Source organism: Zonotrichia leucophrys, unplaced genomic scaffold (genome assembly GCF_028769735.1).
Source record: "Zonotrichia leucophrys gambelii isolate GWCS_2022_RI unplaced genomic scaffold, RI_Zleu_2.0 Scaffold_37_701697, whole genome shotgun sequence".
Lineage (NCBI taxonomy): Eukaryota > Metazoa > Chordata > Aves > Passeriformes > Passerellidae > Zonotrichia > Zonotrichia leucophrys.
Window position 1 is genome coordinate 170510 of NW_026992242.1, and position 21695 is coordinate 192204.

The 21695-nt window shown below is 44.4% G+C and overlaps 1 protein-coding gene across 1 annotated transcript in view; it reads left to right on the forward strand.

The window, feature by feature from the left end:
- The first annotated feature begins 393 nt into the window (after positions 1–393).
- The window catches only part of LOC135460386 (E3 ubiquitin-protein ligase KCMF1-like), a 145519-nt gene continuing 124217 nt past the window's right edge, over positions 394–21695 (forward strand). The window contains exon 1 of the mRNA XM_064737200.1: positions 394–560. Within this exon, the coding sequence (XP_064593270.1) occupies positions 545–560 (16 nt within the window). The 5' untranslated portion in view covers positions 394–544. The remainder of the gene's footprint in view (positions 561–21695) is intronic.

Genomic DNA, 21695 nt, shown 5'->3' on the forward strand with positions numbered 1-21695 from the left:
GTGGCTATCGGACAGAGAAGGAATGAAGAAAAAGGAGAGAAAGAACTAAAAAACCCAAACAAACAGGTAGAGAAGGAAAGAAACTGAGAGACCTTGATCTTAGGGCAGGAAAGAGCTGAGGTATGCGAGTAGTCAGTGTTTTTACAGTAACAACAGAAGAGGGAATAGAGGTGGGAACTCAGGAAACGGAGTGTGAATTAAAGCAGCGGAAGAGGAAGAGGGGCCTACGGATTCACTGTATCGTGGCGCCTGGGAAGTCACTGCTGGTGGATCCGCCCCCCCCCGGAAGGAGGGAGGAAGAGAGAGGGGGAGGTGGAGAGACACAGGCCGGCCGGCCGGCTGGCTGGCTGAGGCCCTTGAAACAAATACCTCTTTGCTTCACGCCCCCCCCCCCCCCCCCATCCATTTCTTTCCCTTTTTTGTTGCTTGTTCGTTTCGCGTTTGGGGGTCAGTGCGTAAGGCGGGAGGGACCTGGCCTAAAGCGACGCCTGAGCAGCTCAGCGGGAGCCTAGGGACAGGCCTGGGCAGCAGCCTCTACATTAGGATGTCCCGACATGAAGGTGAGAGACCCACGACCGCGGTGGGGGGTGGGGGTGGGGGGACGCCCTTGAGCTCTGTACGGCCTCGCTTGCCGCTGTGTGAGGCGAGTCAACATGGCGGCACCGTCGCTGAGAGCGGGGCCTGTGGAATTGGTCGCGAAAAGTGGCCATGGTGGGAGGAGGAAGGCGGCGGCCAAGCCTTGCTTTGTAGTGTTGCGGGAGGGGAGGCCATGGTTGTGTAGTTTATGTGTAGCCTCTGAGTCCTTTTTCTGTCGCCACTAAGCACGCACGCCAGGCCTGCGCTTGCTGAGGTTGAAGGGCCTACTGCAACTTGAAGTGAGCCTGGTCTCTGCCACTCCTCACTAGCCCTCGACTCGGGCCTTGCCTGGCCCCGGACAAGGAGTGTGTCCGAGGCAGATAATAGAGGGTAGGAGACAGAAGAGCTGTTTATTTTCACTTCTCTTACTTAAGTGTTTGAAAGATGAGCCTGAGAGGTGGGCCTGAAGGAATCTGTTTTGGGGGAAAGGAGGAAGGTGTGTGTGGGGGTGGGTATCAGAGTGGCTTGCTGATGTGCCCTGGGAGTTCTGAATAGCATGATGTGAAGGGAGGAGTGCAGAAGAAGAGGAGGTGGGCTTGGTATGATATGCTCCCTATGAGGGGAAGTACCCCCAGGTTTCTTAGGGTATGGAGGAGGAGAAAAAGGGATTGTAGGGTTTAAGGCTCGGGAGAGCAGTGCTTGGAGGGAGGTGATGCAAGAAGGGTGGCCTGGCATCCAGAAGTGGATTGGGGTGTGGTCTACTTGGGTATAATGAAGATGGGGGAGGGGATTACACGGTAGGTGTAGAAGGAATTTATGCAGCTAATTGGCTGTTGTGTTGGGAGAAAGTTTGCCTTGTTCAAGTGTAGTTTGTATTTTGGTAGCTTTGTCAGGTTGAGAAGTAATATATTCTTTTCAAGTTTTTTATTTAAAAAGAGGAAGCATGCCAATCTAGTAGCAGCTTTTGTAGAGGTCATCATCTAAGTGTTTTGTATGTTTGTTCTTGTTTTGGTGGATTTTTCATTGTTTTGTTTTGGTATTTTTGTTTGGGGTTTTTTTGGGGTTTTCTTTTGCTATGGGTATATAAAAGGGGATAGTTAAGGATTGATAAAAAAAGTGAGGTGAATGGAGAGAAAAATGAAAGAAAGGAATTTATGTAGAGCAGTTATGTATAAATAAATTTGCTTGGTTTTCTACCCCTTTTTACTGGTAATTGCACTAATAAAAATATTATGTAGAAGTTCTGCTTTATATTTTGAAAGGATAATTTTCCCCTCTGTTAGGAACTAAATTTAGCACCTGTCTCCATACATAATTTTGATTCTCCTAGAGCTGTAAGAATAATTTTTTAAAAGGAATTGAGCTATCTTTATTTAATCTTGATGTTTTAAAACCAATGTGCTGGAAGACTTCAATTTTTGGGAGTAATACTGGCTTCTAGATAGAGGATTGGTATGATGGCTATTTGGCGTATAGCTAGAGCATTTTGTTAGTGTGCGTGCTTGCCTAAGACCAGACTTGCCTAAATCTACTAACCCTTTTTTCTAGTAAAGGTACTAAATCCTCTTGTTTCTTTTCTGATGATGATGTGGTGTATTGTGTGTGTTCTTTGTTTTTGGTGGTGTGAGTGTGGTGTTGGTGGTTTTGTTTGGTTTTTTTTTTTTATGCTGTTGGTTTTTTTTTGTTTTTTTTTTTCCAAAGAGTGTATAATAATGCAGATAATGAGGCAAATGTGAACAACAAGAAGCAAAATAAGGTTTAATAAAAAGGTTTTGTGGCTTTGTTGGAACAAGTACTCTGTAAACTGCTGCTGTGATAGATATCCATGGTATGCGATTTAAAGCAGGGTAGTAGGATGCGGGCTTGTTAGATTACACTGGTTAAAGCCACAAAGACAGTATGATGTGTTGCGATGTTTTATTAAAAGACAATTTTTAAAAATGTGTTCATGATTGGTAGAGGTTATGTTTTGATTCTGTTTTTTCTGGTGTATGTTTTGTTTTCAGGTCAGAGAATAATTTTTTTCTTAGTCTTATCAGCAGAAATTTAAATATGGAAATAATGTTAAGCATGGTTTTGTAGAAAACTGAAAATGGATAAATTGGTGTCCTTTGAAGTTGCAGATTTTTAAAAATGAAAATAGTTATCTTCTAATAAACCGTTGATGGCAATGTTATATTGTTGACATAAATATCCTATATTAGGAAGGAAAAACCTCATCAAAGCTGAAAAGATAAAGCTGCAGCAACAGTTGTACTTTTGTGATAGATTTTATAGGAACCTGGTTGTCTTGAGTTTTCTTAATGTTTTTCTTTTATTCCTCATTTAACACATTCTTAATTCTATATTAGTTATAAGGTTAGGATAAGTTGCCTTGATATAGAGTCTATGGTTGGCTCAAAGTTCTCAATCTGCAAGGATAAGGTATAAGAGAAAAGTGAGCTTCAGATGTGTTAATAAATTTTATCACCGCTCTGTGTTTTTTTGTCAAAATGGCTTGGTTTTGCCAGAATCAGTTTTGTGATGGGGAAGGGTGTGTTTGAGAAAATAAATGCTGGAGAACTTGTAATTCCAATGTCTCAGGCCTCTTAAATAAGTATCTGATGGAGGTATAAGCTTACTTTTAATCAGGGTCTCTTGGTGCTTTCTTTACTTTGTGGAGAGAAATTAAGTCCTGTTGTGATAAGAAGTTGGTTGGGAGACAGGAAAAGAGAGAATAAATTTAACTGGTGACCTTTTGCCATTGACTGCTGCATACCTTCAAAAGTGGAATGGGTATAGAACTGGAGAAATTATCCAGAGAGTGGAGGATGTGAGGAAGTGAGATAGAAATGTTTGCAAATAGGAGTTATTTGAGCTGGAGTGATTAGAAGGTCTTCCAAGAAACCTTAGAAAGAGCTAATTCTCAATTATGAGTGACACAAGGTGAGCGAAATTAACTTGTGTTGAGAGGAAAAGCAATATGGAAAAACTAAGTTTTTGTGTACTTTAGTGTTCACTGGTATCAACTCGGGAAAGGTTGTGGGGTATCAGTCTAGAGAATCATGCTTGTTTTTACTGCTACTGTGTTTATTGGTGAGATAGGAAAAATGTTACTGCATTCAAGAAGCTGTTCAGAACAGCATGGTTGTCAAGTTGAGTACTTAGGATTTGGGATGTGCCAGAACTAGATTGTGCAGAGAAACCTTCTTCAGCCCTTTTTGAGCACATGCACTGTGAAATTAAATAGCCACATATTATCTTTGTTGTGCTCTGCCTTGTTAAGGGTGTAAAGGGAAGGAGAATCTTGTATGTAGGGGAGGACCAGATGAGACATTACAGAAAAAAAGTATTTCTGAGAGTTCAGAAGTGAGTACAAGCACTTGCTTGACTCGTACCTTTTACAGTCTTTGGCTCAAGGTTGGAGCCCTTTTTGAAGATGTCAAAGTACCTTGAGGGTTTTATTCAAGTGATTAGATTTGTTCTTTCTTTGTGGCTTGCTTGATTGCAGCACATTTCATATTCATGAATAATCTGTGTGATGGCCTCCATGGTCAGGTCCACCCCTTGATCACAAGCCCATCTGTATGTTGCATCCCTTCCTAGATGCCCTGATCTTTCATGGGTCCATTGGGCTATAAATAGCTCATACTTCCATTCCCAGTCCAAGTCTACCCGAGCTATTTCAATCTTGGCAGCCTAATCTACCTGTTCATTGTTTTGATGTTCTTCAGTGGCATGACTTTTGAGCATGTGAGCATCTACATGACATACCTTCAGAGTCATATTTTCTACCTGTGCAGTGATGTCCTGCTGCAATGCAGCAGCCCAGATGGGTTTGCCTCTCTGTTGCTAATTGCTGTTCTTCCATTTCTGTAGCGACCCCCATAGGGCATTAGCCACCATCCAGGAGTCAGTATAGAGTGCAGGCCACTTTTTCTCTCTCAGCAATCTCTAGGGCTAGTTGGATAGCTTTCACTTCTGCAAACTGACTTGACTTTATCATAGGTGCCTTATAAGTAAAGGCTGTTCTTAAAGTAGTTCTGTGACCCTCATGGGCCAAACTAGTATTGGTAGGTGTTGCTATAGATATTTCAGATAGCTGCCTGAAGGAATGGGATCTGCAGAGCACGAATTATTAGACTTAGTGCATGGCATCATATTGAAGAGATTGTATTTAAATGGTGTTTTCACATATATGGGTGGGTTTTTTACTATGTAATGGTGTGAGAGTTACTCTTTTTGTTTCTTGTATTCTGGAAGCAGGAATGATTTAAGCAGTGTGACAAGAAAGCTGAATAAGGAGCTAATCTCTGAGAAGATTGTTGAGAATCATATGTAAAAATATGACAGTCTATTCAGGAATTACAAATCCCCAACACAGCAGTTTGAAATAATAATTGGTTGGAGATACAGAACCCAGTACTTCATTGGGGGGTGCTATGATGGATGTTTTCTGAATAACTGTATCAGATCAGCAGCTAATGGCTTCTGCTTGTGATGCTTGTATTGAATTTCATGTTAACCTTGCTCCCAACACATTGTTCCCTTTCCTCAAATGCTCTTTGTTAGTAATGCTTTTGAAAAAATTGATTTTTTTTTTAACTGTGTAAAATAATGTGTTAAACCTCTATAAACTGCAAGAAGCTGCCTGCATTCTTTTTTTCTTGTGACAGTAAGGACCTGAGTCTTAGCTGTATCATGCAGTTATAGCAGTCTATGCTGCTTTAGTTTCTTTTGGCTCAAATGAGGCTTAATACCTTTGAATCATTAGATTTATATAGTTCAAAAAAAAAAGTTCAGGAGTTTAGAGAAGTTGTATATAGCAGTAGGGTTGGGAATCCTTTTGTTTTCTACCTGTGGTTGTTCTAACGCCTCTGCAAATGGTGCAGAAGAAAAGCAGATCTGTTTGTTAGCTCTAACTTGAAAAGATTTGAGCTATTTTTGTAAAATACCTTCTGTGGTCAATATTCCAACTGCTACACTAGGACCTTTGCTATACCATACTTTGCATCACTTCTGTGAATGCCTCCCATGCAAAATCAGGACATCATACCCCTCTTTAATAGGCTAATGCAGGATTTAAAAAGTTTTGAGCATTTGTTTGTGTTGTCAGGAGGCTGGTATGAGGTGCTGAGTGAAATAAACAGGGCCAGGAGACTTCTTCTCCTTCTTAATGCCTTTATTAAAAGTGATCAGCTCAGGATTGGGCGGCTCGGCAGGGCTGCAGTCCCCGTCATCTCTCCCAGGGCGACTCAGAGGAGGAGGATATGCGCAGCTCTGTCCATCAGGGGCAGAGCCGGGGGATCCGGTCCTCGTGGGAGCCTTTAGGGCGTGGTGTCCCCGTCAGATGTTGGTTTCCGTGGCTCTGTCCTGCCCGGTCCCGGCGTCGGGACGACTCTCTGCTCAGGGTGAGAGGGGCTCCGAAGGTGTTCAGCATCTCTGCAGGCTCAGCACTCGGCTCCTCATGTCCAGACATCACTTTAGTCTCTCAATTCTTATTTGGCTCGTTGTTTTTTGGGGTTTTCTCTGTGCCTTTGGAGTCGGGGTCCCAAAAAGCATGCTGGTCTTGGAGTCACTTTGCATAACCCCCCCCACCCTCTCAGGTGTCTTCCCTATGCTGGGAAGAGAACACCTTAGCCTCGGGGAAGGGCCATTACCTCACCCTAGCCAGGGCTTTTACTAATACAAAAGTGGCGATAAGCTACAATGACCCGTGATTACAATAACAAAGCACGCAGAACCCTGGCAGGGACAGAGATCTGCCTGCCTCCCTGTAACTCTTTCTCACAAAAAAATATTAACCGAATTTTTGTTCATAACACTGAGCTATTTCTGAATGAGTGTTCTGCAAAGCAACATTACTGATGCTGTAAGGTGGTTACTGCTATGGTGTGTGTGGCAGTACATAGGAGGAAAACAATTAATGCTTAGGATCTCCTGCAGGAGCCAGCATGGGCTAAGATGCTGAAAAGTTTCTTTAAAGTAGTACTAGGTATATGCAAGTTCTGTGTTACAGGTAGACTTACTCTATAGGCTAGAGTGCCTCCCCAAATGCTACCTTCTTAAAAATTGCTCTGAAATTAATTGATGGAATATCGAGCTTGTGTCTGTGTATGCATAATTTCTTAGGCTAGAGAACTGTGCTGTCTTGATGTGTTAAAACAGTAGGGTAATAGAGTTGTATGTTTCTGTTATGTATTCTTGAAACGTGAGAATACAGCGCATGGGTGAGACCATCTTATGTGCAGCATCAAACCACAGAATACTTTGGGTTGGAAAGGGTCTTTAAACTTAAAGATCACATAGTCCAACCCCCCTGCCATAGGCAGAGACATCTTTCACTAGATCAGGCTGCTCGAAGCTTCATCCAGTCTGACCCTGAACACTTCCAAGGATGGAGCAACCTTCCAACTTCACTGGGCAACCTGTTCCAGTGTCTCACCACCTGTTTCAGTTCAAACTTGCTCCTTTTTTGGTCACTACAGGCCTTGGTGAAAGTGTCTCTTACAAGTCCCCTTTAACTGTTGAAAGACCATGGTAAAGTCTCTCAACCTTTCTTCATAGGAGAGGTGTTTCAGCCCTCTGAACACTTTTGTGGCCCTCTTGGACCTCATCTAATAGGTGCATGTCTGTCGTTTACTGGGAACCCCAGAGCTGGACAAAGTACTCCAGGTGGGGTCTCACAGGAGAAGAGGGGGAGAATCATTTCCTTTAACCCACTGGCCAGGCTTCTTTTGATGCAGCCCAGGATACAGTTGGCTTTTTGAGCTGCAAGCACATGCTACTAGTTCATGTCCAATTTTTTATCCACTAGTACCCTCAACTCCTCTGCAGTACTGCTCTTGATCCATTTATTTCCCAGCCTGTATTGATCCTGGGAGTTGCCCTGACCCAGGTGCAGGACCTTGCATTTGGCCTTTTTGGACTTCATGAGGATTCCATAGGCGAACTCATCAAGCCTCTCAAGGTCCCTCTGGATGGCATCCCTTCCTGCTAGGGAATCAACTGCACCACAGCTTAGTGTCATCTGTAAACTTGCTGAGGGTGCACTCAGTCCCAGTGTCAATGTTATCAATGAAGATATTAAACAATATTGGTCCCAATAAAGATCCCCGAGGGACACCACTTGTTACTGGTTTCCATTTGGACTGTGAGTCACATTTTATGTGCATCTCATGTTTTTAAAGAAGGTGCTAACTACTGGAGGTCCATTTCTTGTGAGGGTGAGCATTTCCTCACAGGCATTTGACGATTTCAGATTGCTCATAAATCTACTGAGCAAAAAACGAGTCTTTTGAATGGCTGTCATGGTTTAGGAATGGTACTCCCACTAAAACCACTGCTTGATACTTCCTCCATTTTCCCCCTAACCCCTGAAGGTGGCTGGAGGGGAGAATTGGAAGTACAAAAGGTGAAGATCATGGGTTGAGATAAGAACAATTTACTGGGAACAGCAGAGATTAGAAAGGAACAGTAACAATCCTAATAACAAAAGTATGCAAAAGACAGAGTGATTCACATAAAAAAAAAAAAAGAGAGAGAGCTTACCAGGTGCTCAAAACAATAAACAATGCCTGACAGCTTTCCACCCCACCACAGTTTTTTTGACTGGAAGGAAGGAACCCTTTCTCCTTGGAAGCCTCAGAGTCCTGGCCACACCCCCTCCCGGCTACTGCAAAAAAAAAAAAATAACCCTGTCTTGGCCAAAACCTGGACAATGGCATTTGAATTAAGCTCAACAGAAAACAATATAAGAGCTTATAGACTAACTTTTCTAAATTTAAAGTTGGAACTGTTTGCTCTTCAGTGTTTCAGCCGTCATATCTCTTTTCTTGAGATACTTCTATACTGTTACCTCGTGGGTTTTTTCTATATTTTTAGCGTGTTACCCTCCTTTTATTATCTAGGTTTTCTTCCCAAGCCTCTGATTTCCTTTCTACTTCCTAGTGGTCAATACATGTACAAACATACTATGCTTGCAGCAAGAGAACACTGGACCTTTCTTTTGAACTAACTTAGAGCATTGTTTTTCTTCTTAGCTTTTATATGCAGATCAGAGACACATGCTTTTCCTGTTTTATGACATTATTGTGATCTCTGGAATGTTGTTTTCATATCCTAGCTTCTATAGGCAATTTTTACCATATTGCTCAGTTGCGAACCTCAATCATATCTATATTCTCTCCTGTTACTTATCAGAACTACTTGGTCTTATTTTGCTACCTAGCAGATTTTTAAGTCCAAACTGCTAACTTGTATCTCAGTTGTTAGCTAAATATTGGATTTTAAAAATCTTGCTTCTATGATAAGTGAATGAGACTAAAATATACTGACTTAAAGATCAAGGGGAATCTTAGATAATTGTGATTTTTAAAAATGTGACTGCATTATATAAAAAGCATAATTGACAGAGTAGCTGTTTCTTGATTTCTAGCTATATTTTAAATTTCCTAATTATCAATAATTTTGTAAGCTTTTCTAATAGACAGGTCACTGAAATCATAATTGTCTTGGTCTAGATTTGTCAAACTTGTATTACTATTGTTGACCCCTCAATCTGTTAAAATAATAATAAATAATATTATACTATTTTGTGCCTTTTCTTTTTGTAGTTGTACCTTGGAGTCTGAGTATACAATTAGGAATAATGAGACCTGGATTTTGATGTCCTCTTTGCTTGTGTCTCAATTTATGGAGTGGGATACATGTGTTTTGATGCAATTATTTATTAACTAAAATGTTCCATTGTATATTTCAATATAATGGTATAATAAAGTTTGTATTTTCAGAAAGCTAGTTCAGCAAATAAAGGAATATCTCTGTAGCATAGAATCACTTAAATTTAAGAAAAACGCCTTTTTTATTTCGAGTTTCATGTTTTAATTTTTAAAACTTGGTGTATATTTTTTGTTCAGTTAGTCAGTTACTAAATTTGGGATCCCATACTAAACCTTTTGAAAGGGATTTATGTTGAGAATAAAACCACAGTGACTATTTTAAGGAAACTACTTTGGAGTCATTATCCCCCAAATAAAAATGCTCTAAGTAGTGGTCTTAATGTGTTTTCAGTTTCTAGACATGCAGAAATAGATGTTTTTTGGTTTTTTATGTGATTGCTCTGTTTTTTAGAAATGAAAGTGAATCCTCTCTTCTTGTAATGAAACTTCCTAATATGATTTGGAGGTTAATGAAATTGTATTTCTATTTGTTCTTTGCAGTATGTTGATCTGCTGCTATCTGGTGTTGACAGGATTAGGAATTTGCTTTTTCCCAGCTGTAGGCAGTGATGTATCTTCTAGCTGCATTAGACTAAAAATGAAGCTGCATAATGTTTTTGTTGTGGATCAGATTTTTATTTTCAGAGGATGGGTTTTCACACGTACTCGAATTTTAAAAAGCATAATAGTTTCACTTAAATGTTAATTTTTAGTGAAAAAATGAATTATGAAAGATTCCTCATCAGAGTAAGTGGAGGATGATGGTGGTTGGAAACCTCTTGTGGGGGAGTGATGCACTTATCTGCTAGCCTGACTTGCAGTCTTGGGAGGCTTGTTGCCTATCAGGGACCTGGATTTTGACAGTGGCAGAAAGAGCAAAGAGTCATCTATCCCTTTTTGCTCATACCTGTGGATGCCAATGGTAATGCTAGGGTGATCTTGAGTATATCAAAAGTCTTTATAGAGATGTGGGGAGCCCAGAACACTCACTGAACATGCAGGGATGGATTTAGGAAAGCCTGAGATCAGCTGGAGTTGCAACTAGAGAGGGATGTGGAGGACAGCAGGAAGTGTTACATGGGCAGCAAAAGGCCCGGTTTTCTTCTCAATGAACATGTAAAAGGCTGAGGTAATTGGATACTAGATGCCACTTTGCTTTAGTGTCATGGTTTAATTATGGGCCATTCACTTGAGAGTTGGACTTGATAATCCTTATGGGTTCCTTCCAACTTAGAATATTGTGTGATTCTGTGAAGAATCATCAGTGTTCTATAAGATTAGCCTTAAATTAAGAGAAAGGGGAAACTCCAGCTGGCAACTCAGTACCACACAGCAGCTTGCTCATTCCCCCTGAAGTGGGATGGGGAGGAGAACTGGGGGTAAAAAAAGTTAAAACTTGTGGGTTGAGATTAGAACAGGTTAATAATTGAAATAAAATTTAATAATTAACTGTAATGAAAAGGAGAGGGGGGGAATAAACCCCAAGAAACTCAAGTGATGCACAATACCTTTGCTCACCCACCTGCTGACGGATGCCCAGCCAGTCCTCAAGCAGTGATTAGCCACTCCCAGCTCTATGTTATGGAATATCCCTTTGGCCAGTTCAGGTCATCTCTCTTGGCTGTGCTCCCTCCCAGCTTTTTGTGCACCTGCTCACTGGCAGAGCATGAGACACTGCAAAGTCCTTGACTCAGGGTGAGCACTGCTGGGCAACAGCCAAAATATCTGTGTGTTATCAACATTATTCTCATACTGAAACCAAAACCCAACACTGTACTACCTACTATGAAGAAAATGGACTCTTTTCCAGCTGAAACCAGGACTCTTAGTTTTCACTGGTAAGATCTGCCTTCTGGCCTCTCAGTTACCAGAGCCTAGTGACAGTCTGCAGGAGTGAAATATTGCCCACAGTAGACAAGGATTAAGTTAGGGACCACTTAAGCCAATTGCAGAGTTACAAGTCTGTGGGACCAGATGAGATGCCCCTCAGGATGCTGAGGAAATTGATTCATGTTATTGTGAGCCCACTCAGTCTTCTCTGAAAGGCCATGGTGATTGGTGGATGACTTGGGGAGGAAAAAACCAAACATTATTTCAATTTTCAAGAAGTAGGATCTGGGAAACTACAGGCTGGTTAGTGTTTTGCGGAGAAAAGAAGAAACCTCACAACTTGTAAAAGTTGTAAAGCCCGGTATGCTTTTATTACGACGCGCGCCGGACGCAAGACTCCCCAAAAGGGCATGCGTACCCCTGAAGATTTCAGACCTCCTTTTATCCCCCTTCCAAATGCATATGCATACAGTTTCACAATAAGTTCATACATATTCATCTTGCATGACACTTAGCACTAATTCTTCTTTATCGGAGGAATTCCTAGGTCGGAGGAATTCCTAGGTCGGGGGCAGATTGACCTCATGGTTTTTCTGTTTTTCTTTCTCTGTCTCCTCGCTGTCTCTGGAACGCGGTCTCTCCTTCAGCTTTAGCTCCACAGACCCTTCACCTCTCCCAGACACTTCACCTAGTTCAGGATGGATCCTTACTCTGTCTCAGTTAGCCTTGCTTCAGTCCTTGGAAAAGTTAAGGAACAAATCCTCCTGGAAGTCATGTCTAAGAATATAAAGTGCACGAAGATGATTGTGAGCAGCCAGCACAGGTTTATCAAGGATAAGTTGTGCCTGATCACCCTCCCTGCATGACTGGCTGTGTGAACAAGGGGAAAAATGGTATATGTTGACTTTAGAAACACTTGACATGGTCTGCATACCTCACAAATTTGGTGAGGTGGAAAACTAGCTGGACTGTGTAATGATATAAACAAAACCCCCAAAACCCAACAAACTGCTTGTCACCCTCCTTCCCTCCCCCATGACAGTGGAGGAAAAACAAAAGAAAACAAGACTGTGAGAAGTTTAAAACAGAAGTCACAATTTTACTTAGATGAAACTTGCAAACAACACATCAATACAGAAGAAAAAGGTTTACCTACAGAACCAGCAAAAGCAAAATGACACCTGCTGCCCCCTCCACCCCCCTCCCCCCGGGCAAAACCAAAAGTGCCATGTGGCTCTCTGGAGAACAAAGTACTGTGCCAAACAAATTTTCACAGTTAAACACCCTCTGCAGACAGACAAAACATTGGGGAATGGGGCAAAAAACCCCATGGAAGGTATCAAAGGATTTACTCCGCAAAGATGCTGATGTGGGTTCCTGTTGTATTGCACTAGTTCTTTAGTTGTTTTGCACTGGGTTCTGTATTATTGCACAGAATAGTATGTTTGTATCCTCATGGGATTCCCCTCTTATATCACGTGGTCTTTCCCTCCCCCAAAACCCCCCGTGGTGCTGGTTTGTCCCAGGTTTACTCCTCCCCTCGCCCCCTCACTTGTATCCCATTGGCTGTGGTCCTCTTCCTCTGCCCCCCATTCCCCTGGGTTTTAAAGTCTCAGCCATGAAGCATAGCTCTTTTTTTCCACCTGGGAGGTCCCCTGGATGATCTGGTGTCTCTTCTCAAGGAAATAAAATAGGTTCCCACATGGCAGGGACTGGCAAAAGCTGCAAGCAGCCCCCAATGGGAGCTGTGGCGGCCCTGGTAGTGGTGGTGTACAATGGGCTATTCCTCTCCTGGTGCCTATCAGCCATGTGGTCCTAACCCCCAGTCCCACATGCCCTCTCCTGCCTGTGCAGCAGCAAAAATGGCCAACCTTCTGTTTCTGTCTGTGGGTCTTAGAGATAGTCAATTAAGGTGATGTAAAGGGGTATAGAGTACACAATTTGGATTCTGCCTCCTGTCCCTGTAACTACAACATATTCCACCCCTTAGTCTATACCATCTATGTCATGCTCAAATTAATACCTTTTAAACTATATGCATATATATAAAATATACACAAGAACAGGTATTATTTCAGTAGTCACTGACTATCCCTCACGATTTGGGTAGAATTCATTTTGTCCTTGACTGGTGTTTATGGTATTTGGAGGAATTGTCCTGAAATTAACATCTCCTCTAAAGAAGGCAGGTTTCAGCACTCCCTCCCCCACTACTGATACAAAAAGAATTTCTTGGAGGAAAGTGAAAAAAACAGTTTATTTAACACACACACACACAGAGTGCATGCAGGCATGGGAAAAAAATAATGTTAAATATTAAAACCTTCTTGCTGCAGAGAAAACTGGTGGGTTCAGAGGTCTTTCTGTAGGTGTGTCTCGGCTCCTCCCGAGGTCCAGAGTCAGAATGCAGCGTCCCTGGGCCTCCCTGTCGGCTCCCCGCAATGGTCTGTTCTCAGATCAGAGCAAAGCTGAACAGTTCTAGAAGAAGCCAGAAGTCAATGGAGAAGCTGTATGCAGTCCTGGGAAAACTTCTTGCCTTAGCTAACAAAAAAGAAGCTAGCTAAAAGCAAAACAATTAACTCTCCCTCTCTCTGCTGAGAAAGAATGGGGGAGGATGTGTGTTTGAATACAAACCACAGAAAGAATTCCCCCAGCTTCTCCTCCTCTCCCAAACCTAGCTTGAAGTTACAGGACCCATGTCTGTGCATAAAGCAGACGATAGGGGATACAGTATCATAAAGTCACCCCAAGACACAGTATCGTTCAACAACCAGTATTATATAGGCAATTCAATATTACAGAGGGTTCTCACACAAAATCAAATCCCTTTGAGGCACACATTGTGTTTTCCCCTCCTCCTTTATTACCCACCAAGTGCAGCCTGGTCTTTAAGCAAAAAGAATCCCACAGACGGGTTTGCCTCTGCTTGAGGCAGGACTAATACAAACTCTTTCCTAACATATTTCTTATACCATGGGGACTTTATCTGCATTTGCTGTATGCAGGGGTTCTGATTGGGCAGAGCCAGCTCAACTGGTAGAGCCTCTAGTGTTAATTAACCTGGTGGCATTCACTAAATGCAGTTGGGGTGTAACAGGCCTTGGATCCTTTGTATCCCTGACTCCAGAACCCCAAGGGTTGTCCTTGATTCTCCTCTGATACTTTGTGCTAGAGGCTCCAGGAAGGACCATTCTCCCCAGCTGCAGTGCAGATCATGTTCTTCGTGTCCTGTCCTGACTGGTCCAAGGGCTATTGCATGAGCAATCTCCTGTTTAATTTGTTCAAAAGGCTATTGTTGTTCAGGGCCCCATTTGAAATAATTTTTCTTCAGTGTCACAAGATAGAGAGGGCTTACAGTCATACTTTTCTCCAAAACTTCCTCTACTGTGTTTCCCCATATGATGTCATCATCAATGTACTGCAAGTGTTCTGGAGCCTCACCCTTTTCCAGTGCAGCCTGGATTAGTTCATGGCAAATAGTGGGACTGTGTTTCTATACCTGGGTCAGTAGATTCCAGGTGTACTGCATGCCCTTCCAGATGAAAGCAAACTGTGGCCTGTACTCTGCTGCTAAAGGAATGGAGAAAAATGCATTAGCAATATCAATGGTTGTGGGAGAATGGATTGTAAAAGAATAGAGATAATGCTGAAGGCAATCTTGCCCCTGATGACTTGCAGCTGTACTAATTACCAAAGAGTGGGAGCACTCTTGCCCTTAAGAGGTCACAGCTATGTCCAATAAGGATGGGTGTTGTAAAAGAGTGGGTTAGCTAGTTGAGAGTGGAGTTGGAGTTTGCTGGTTGTGCTGTGAGGAGGAAGGGTCATGCTGAGGGACAGAAGGGGTTAGGTGGTTGTGCAGAAGGAAGAGAGAAGGAGTCAGTGTTGTGAGGTGCTGCCCGTGGGAACTCACAGAGAAAAGGTGTGGAAGTTTTATAGTAGGATAATAAACTGGCTGTAACAGTCAGTTTCCATCCACCGTCGATTAGTGCCAAGCACTGATGCCAACAATTGGTGTCCCATGTGAGGATGAGCGCTGATAGATGGTGGCACTACTTTGCTGCCTTGGACTCGAGCTCATACTGAAGTTTGAGCATGTCCAGCACAGCAGCACTTAGTGGTGGTGTGACTTTGTTCAGGCCACAGTAGTCTACTGTCAGTCTCCATTGGACTTAGGCACTGGACATATAGGACTATTAAAGGTCAAGTGAGTCTTGCTGACCACTTCCTGGCTCTCCAGTTCACAAATCATCTTATGGATAGGAATCACGGAATTTCAGTTGGTGCAGTATTGCTGATGATGCACTGTTGCAGTAGCAATTGGAACCTGTTGTTCTTCAATCCTCAGCAGTTCCACAGCAGAAAGGTCTTCTTAGAGACCAGGCAAGGTCTAGTTTCTTCTGTCTGCACAGCAGTTGTCCCAAAAGCCCAACAGTATCTTTTTGGGTCTTTGAAATACTTGATTGTGAAGTAATCTATGCTAAGGATGAATGGGGTCTCTGAACCAGTCACAATGGGGTGGTTTTGCCACTCCTTCCCAGTCAAGCTCACTTCAGCTTCCAGTACAGTCAGCTGTTGGAATCCCCTGTCACCCCAGAGATGGAGATAAATTCTGTCCCTACATATCTTGATGGCATCAGGGTACATTGTGTGCTGGTGTTAACTAGAGCCTTATACACTTGTGGGTCTGATGTGCCAGGCCATGGGATCCACACGGTCCAATATATCCAATTGTCACTTTCCTCTACCTGGCGAGAGGCAAGGCCTCTCTAGTTCTAGTTATGGTACTCATTGCTCCTTTCCTGTAAATACAACCTAGAGGTCCCTTCCAGAGGATCAGACATGACATCATCCCTTCTCTTCTGCCTAGGAGCATGTTCATGGGAGACTGGAGCACCATTTATCCTTGATGAGTTTCCTGTGGTAGTTGTTCCTCCTTTCAACTCATGTACCCTTGCTGCTAGGGCAGAGGTGGGTTTTCCATCCCATCTCCTTGTGTCTTCTCCATGTTTATGCAGATAAAACCACAGATTACCTCTCTCCCTGGCCTGAGGGTGCCTGCTCCTAATACCAGAGACTCTGGTCTGTATTGGTGAGACATGGAAAGTTTAAGAAATAAACTCCTCTCTGAGTTTTTGGTAGCCCTCTTAAATTTTCTATTCCCTGTTCTGGACATGCTTGGCCAGTTCTGTATCCACAGCTGAGACATGGGCCTGTGATGGGGTGGCAATAGTGTCTTCATATGTCCAGAGTTTGATAGCCAAAGCACTTAGTCTGTCTTCTCCCTCCTTCCATTGCAGCGATGCTAAGTAGTGGGATTATATCTTTGGCCTGAGCCGTACAAATTTCCACCACATTTGTGATGTACACTGGATGCAGTCCAGACTTTAGGGAATTGTGCATCATCTGAAAAAACTATCTCCATCACAGCTATTTCTCTTGGGCACCGGATACCTTGCCTCATAGTGCTTCACTGGCCTTGCTGCACATAGAGGTCTTCTCTGCAAAGGTATATTTCCCTCATTTGACAGGAGTTGTCTCCAGGGGCTATTTTCTTGCTTTTTTCCAATCCTCTAGTCAATAACCACATCCCAGGACAGGAATCCCAGTTGCCTGGCTTCACCACCATCTAAGTTTGTATCGTTGGCTGTGGAATCCCAGATTCGGAGCAGCCAGGCAATATGGATTCATCTGTCTGACGGGTGAACTCTTTATACAGCTCACGAAGGGACATGGATTGAATGATTGTCTCTTCCACTGGTTGTGAAGGTTCTTCCTCCCCTTTGTCACTCACTATGTGAACTGACTTGGTCTTGGATTTCCTCTTTGAATGGGGGCAACTGCTAGTGGCTTGGGCTGTCCTTCTGGTTCAGCTGCAGGTCTTAAAGAGACAGTCTACTAAAGATGATGTAGAGGCATAGAATACACAATTTGGACTCTGCCTCCTAGCCCTGTAACTAGGACAGACTGCTAGACTTGGAGAGTTGTGATCAGCAATGCAAAGCCCAACTGGTGGCCAATTACTAGTGGTATTTGTTAGAGATGGATACTGGGGCCAATTCTGTTTAATGTGTATGAACAACTGGATAACTCAACTTCGTCCCCTCTCTACAAGTTTGCAGGTAAGACCAAATAGTGGGAAGTAGTCAATATTTTGTAAAGCTGGGCTGTTATTCAGAAGGACCTCAGTAGGCTGGAGAAATGGTCTGGTAGGCACCTCATGCAGTTCAACAAGGACAAATGCCAAATCCTGCACTGTCACTCATACACCGAGGTCGGGGCGAGAACAGGAGAGAGGCAGGATCGTAGAAAAGGCAAAGAAGACTTTATTCAAAAGAACTGCGCGGTTTTTATAGAGTGGTACGATAGATTCTATTCTATTGGCTAACAAACAGAAACATTTTTCTCACGCACTGTCTTTGAGAGGAACAGAAAAATAAAGTAGAAAAACACCACGTGCAAATTGTTTATAGTCAACAAGTTATCACATCTTTCCAGCTCCCTAAAATTTCTCACAAGCCACTGTGAGAAACGCTTGCCGTTTCTCTCTCTTTGTCCCATGGCATCCACACTGCACCTGGGGAGGTGTCCTGGTTGTCCTGGTTTAGGGCAAATTTGTTAAAAGAATCTGCAAAGGAGGGCCTCTCCAGAAAGCGAAACCCACATGGCCCCTCCCCCCCAACCGGTTCGGGAAAAAATTCCTTGGAGAGAGGTGGAAAGAACCTGTTTATTTGACAGACACAGCACCCCCCAGCACACAAAATGAACAATACCAGATGACACCGCTTTGGGAAAGATGACAAAATCAGAAAGTCTCTTTCGGGGGTGGTTGCTGTGTTCTCAGTCCCTCCAGCGCTAGGGGCAACTGCTGCAGCCAAACCTTCGGTGTTCCCAGGTCCCAGTCCGGAGCAGGTTCGAGATGGTCACAGAAACAGGAGAGGAGAAACAGTCCAGGAAGGAATGTGGACTGTTTAACTAAACTAGCTAATAAGCAGAGGCAAAAGCAGAGCAGAAGCAGAAGCAAGAGCAGAAAAGCAAGCCAGCAAAGCAGCAAGCTAAGCAAGAAGAAAAAAACCAGCCCGATGTACGCTCTCTCTGTGTCCCTGAAAAGAGAAACCCAAACAAAACTTACACTCTTCAGAGCCGGTCTTAAAGGCACAGAAGAGAGGAATGGGGATACAAGTATCATAATGTCACCCCAGGACATTCCACCCTTTATCCCCATATCATTCTTACCCCACAATCAGATCTCCCTGAGGTACACATTGTGTTGTTCCATCTCTTTGCATTATCCACCACGTGCAACCTGGTCCCTGAGCAAAGACAATCCCACGAATGGGTTTGTCTGTGCTCGAGGCAGAATTGATCCACACAGTCTTCCCTAACAAACCTCTGATATGTACCACTGGCACTGTGTCTCCTTCTATTACATTCAGGGACTCAGACTGGTCAGGACCTGCTCGGTTGGTGGAACCTCGGGTGTTAACTAACCAGGTGGCTTTTGCCAGATGCTGCTCCCAATTCTTGAAAGATCCCCCACCCAAAGCTTTCAACTGGGTTTTTAGTAGTCCATTGTACCTCTCCACTTTTCCTGCAGCTGGTGCATGGTAGGGGATATGGTACACCCACTCAATGCCATGTTCCCTAGCCCAGGTGTTGATAAGGCTGTTCTTGAAATGAGTCCCATTGTCTGACTCAATCCTCTCAGGGGTGCCATGTCTCCACAGAACTTGCTTTTCCAGGCCCAGGATGGTGTTCTGGGCTGTAGCATGAGACACAGGGTAGGTTTCCAGCCATCCAGTGGTGGCCTCCACCATGGTCAGCACGTAGCGCTTGCCCTGGCGTGTCTGGGGTAGTGTGATGTAGTCAATCTGCCAGGCCTCCCCATACTTGTACTTGGACCACCGCCCACCGTACCAGAGGGGCTTCACTCGCTTGGCCTGCTTGATGGCAGCACACGTCTCACAGTCATGGATAACCTGAGAAATACTGTCCATGGTTAGATCCACCCCTCGGTCTCGTGCCCACTTGTAGGTGGCATCTCTGCCCTGGTGGCCTGAGGCATCATGGGCCCATCGAGCTAGGAATAACTCTCCCTTATGTTCCCAATCTAGGTCTATTTTGGACACCCCTATCTTTGCAGCTTGGTCTACCTGCTCATTGTTTTGGTGCTCCTCATTGGCCCTACTCTTGGGTACATGGGCATCTACATGGCGGACTTTCACAGGTAGCCTCCCTACCCTGGTAGCAATGTCTTTCCACTCATCAGCAGCCCAAATTGGTTTCCCTCTACATTGCCAGTTAGCCTTTTTCCACCTCTCCAGCCATCCCCACAGAGCATTGGCTACCATCCATGAATCAGTGTAGAGGTAGAGCTTTGGCCACTTCTCTCTCTCAGCAAAGTCCAGTTGAACAGCTTTGAGTTCAGCAAGTTGGCTTGATCCACCTTCTCCTTCGGTAGCTTGTGCAACCTGTCGTGTGGGGCTCCATACGGCTGCTTTCCACTTCCAGTTCATCCCTACGATGCGACAGGAACCGTCAGTGAAAAGAGCGTAGCGTGTTTCCTCTGGGGGCAGTTGGTTATAGGGAGGAGCCTCTTCAGCACGTGTCACTGGTTCTTGTTCCTCTTCATCCGTGACACCAAAATTCTCACCTTCAGGCCAATTCGTAATGACCTCCAAAATCCCAGGGCGATTCAGTTTACCTATACGGGTGCACTGAGTGATGAGAGCAATTGACTTGCTCCATGTAGCACTGGTGGCATGGTGAGTGGAAGGAACCTTGCCTTTGAACATCCACCCCAGCACTGGTAGTCGAGGTGCCAGGAGGAGTTTTGCTTCAGTGCCTATTACCTCCGAAGCAGCCTGGACTCCTTCATAGGCAGCCAGGATTTCCTTCTCTGTTGGAGTATAGTTGGCTTCAGACCCTCTGGAGCTTCGACTCCAAAATCCCAGTGGTCGACCCCGAGTCTCCTCAGGCACCTTCTGCCAAAGGCTCCAGGACAAGCCATGGTTCCTGGCTGCAGAGTAGAGCACATTCTTCACCTCTGGTCCTGTCCTGACTGGGCCGAGGGCTACTGCATGAGCAATCTCCTGCTTGATCTGGACAAAGGCTTGTTGCTGCTCAGGGCCCCACTGGAAATTGTTCTTCTTGCGGGTGACCAGGTAGAGAGGGCTCACGATCTGACTGTACTCAGGAATATGCATCCTCCAAAAACCTATTGCACCCAAGAAAGCTTGTGTCTCTTTCTTATTGGTGGGTGGAGACATTGCTGTGATCTTGTTGATGACATCTGTAGGAATCTGACACCGTCCATCTTGCCACTTCACTCCCAGGAATTGAATCTCACGAGCTGGTCCCTTTACTTTGCTCTTTTTAATGGCGAAACCGGCTCCCAGGAGGATCTGGATGATTTCCTTCCCTTTCTCGAACACTTCCGCAGCTGTGTTCCCCCACACAATGATGTCATCAATATACTGCAGATGTTCTGGAGCCTCACCCTTTTCCAGTGCAGCCTGGATCAGTCCATGGCAGATGGTAGGGCTGTGCTTCCACCCCTGGGGCAATCGGTTCCAGGTGTACTGCACTCCCCTCCATGTGAAGGCAAACTGAGGCCTGCATTCTGCTGCCAGAGGAATGGAGAAAAATGCATTGGCAATGTCTATAGTGGCGTACCACCTTGCTGCCTTGGACTCAAGCTCATACTGGAGCTCTAATATGTCCATCACGGCAGCACTCAGTGGTGGAGTCACTTCATTCAATGCACAATAGTCCACAGTCAATCTCCATTCTCCTTCAGATTTTCGCACAGGCCAGATGGGGCTGTTGAAGGGTGAGTGGGTCTTGCTGACCACCCCTTGGCTCTCCAGCTCTCGGATCATCTTATGGATGGGGATCACAGCACCTCGAGTGGTCCTATACTGCCGTCGATGCACTATGGAATTGGCAATTGGCACTCATTGCTCTTCTCCCGTCAGGCATCCTACTGCAGATGGATTCTAAGACAACCCAGGCAAGGTGTTCAATTGCTGCATGCCCTCTGTCTCTACAGCAGCTATTCCAAATGCCCATCTGAGTCCTTTTGGGTCTTTGAAGTACCCACTTCGAAGGTAGTCTATGCCCAAAATACATGGGGCCTCTGGGCCAGTCACAATAGGATGCTTCTTCCACTCATTTCCCGTTAGGCTCACATCAGCTTCCACCAAAGTGAAATCCTGTCATCCCCCTGTCACACCAGCAATAGAAACAGACTCTGTCCCCACATGTCTTGATGGGATTAATGTGCATTGCGCACCAGTATCGACCAAAGCTTTATACTCTTGTGGTTCCGATGTGCCAGGCCAACGAATCCACACAGACCAGAAGACACGATTTTCCCTGGCCTCTACCTAGCTAGAGGCAGGGCCCCTCTAAGCCTGGTTATCATTCTTTCCCTGGGTGTATGTTTTGGATGTTCCTTCGTGGGGATCAGACATGTCATCATCATCATACCTGGCCGTTCGGCTACGGGCAACTGGAGCTGCTTTCCTCCTGGTGGCTTCCTTCAGTTCACGCACCCGTCGTGCCAGAACAGCGGTAGGTTTCCTATCCCAC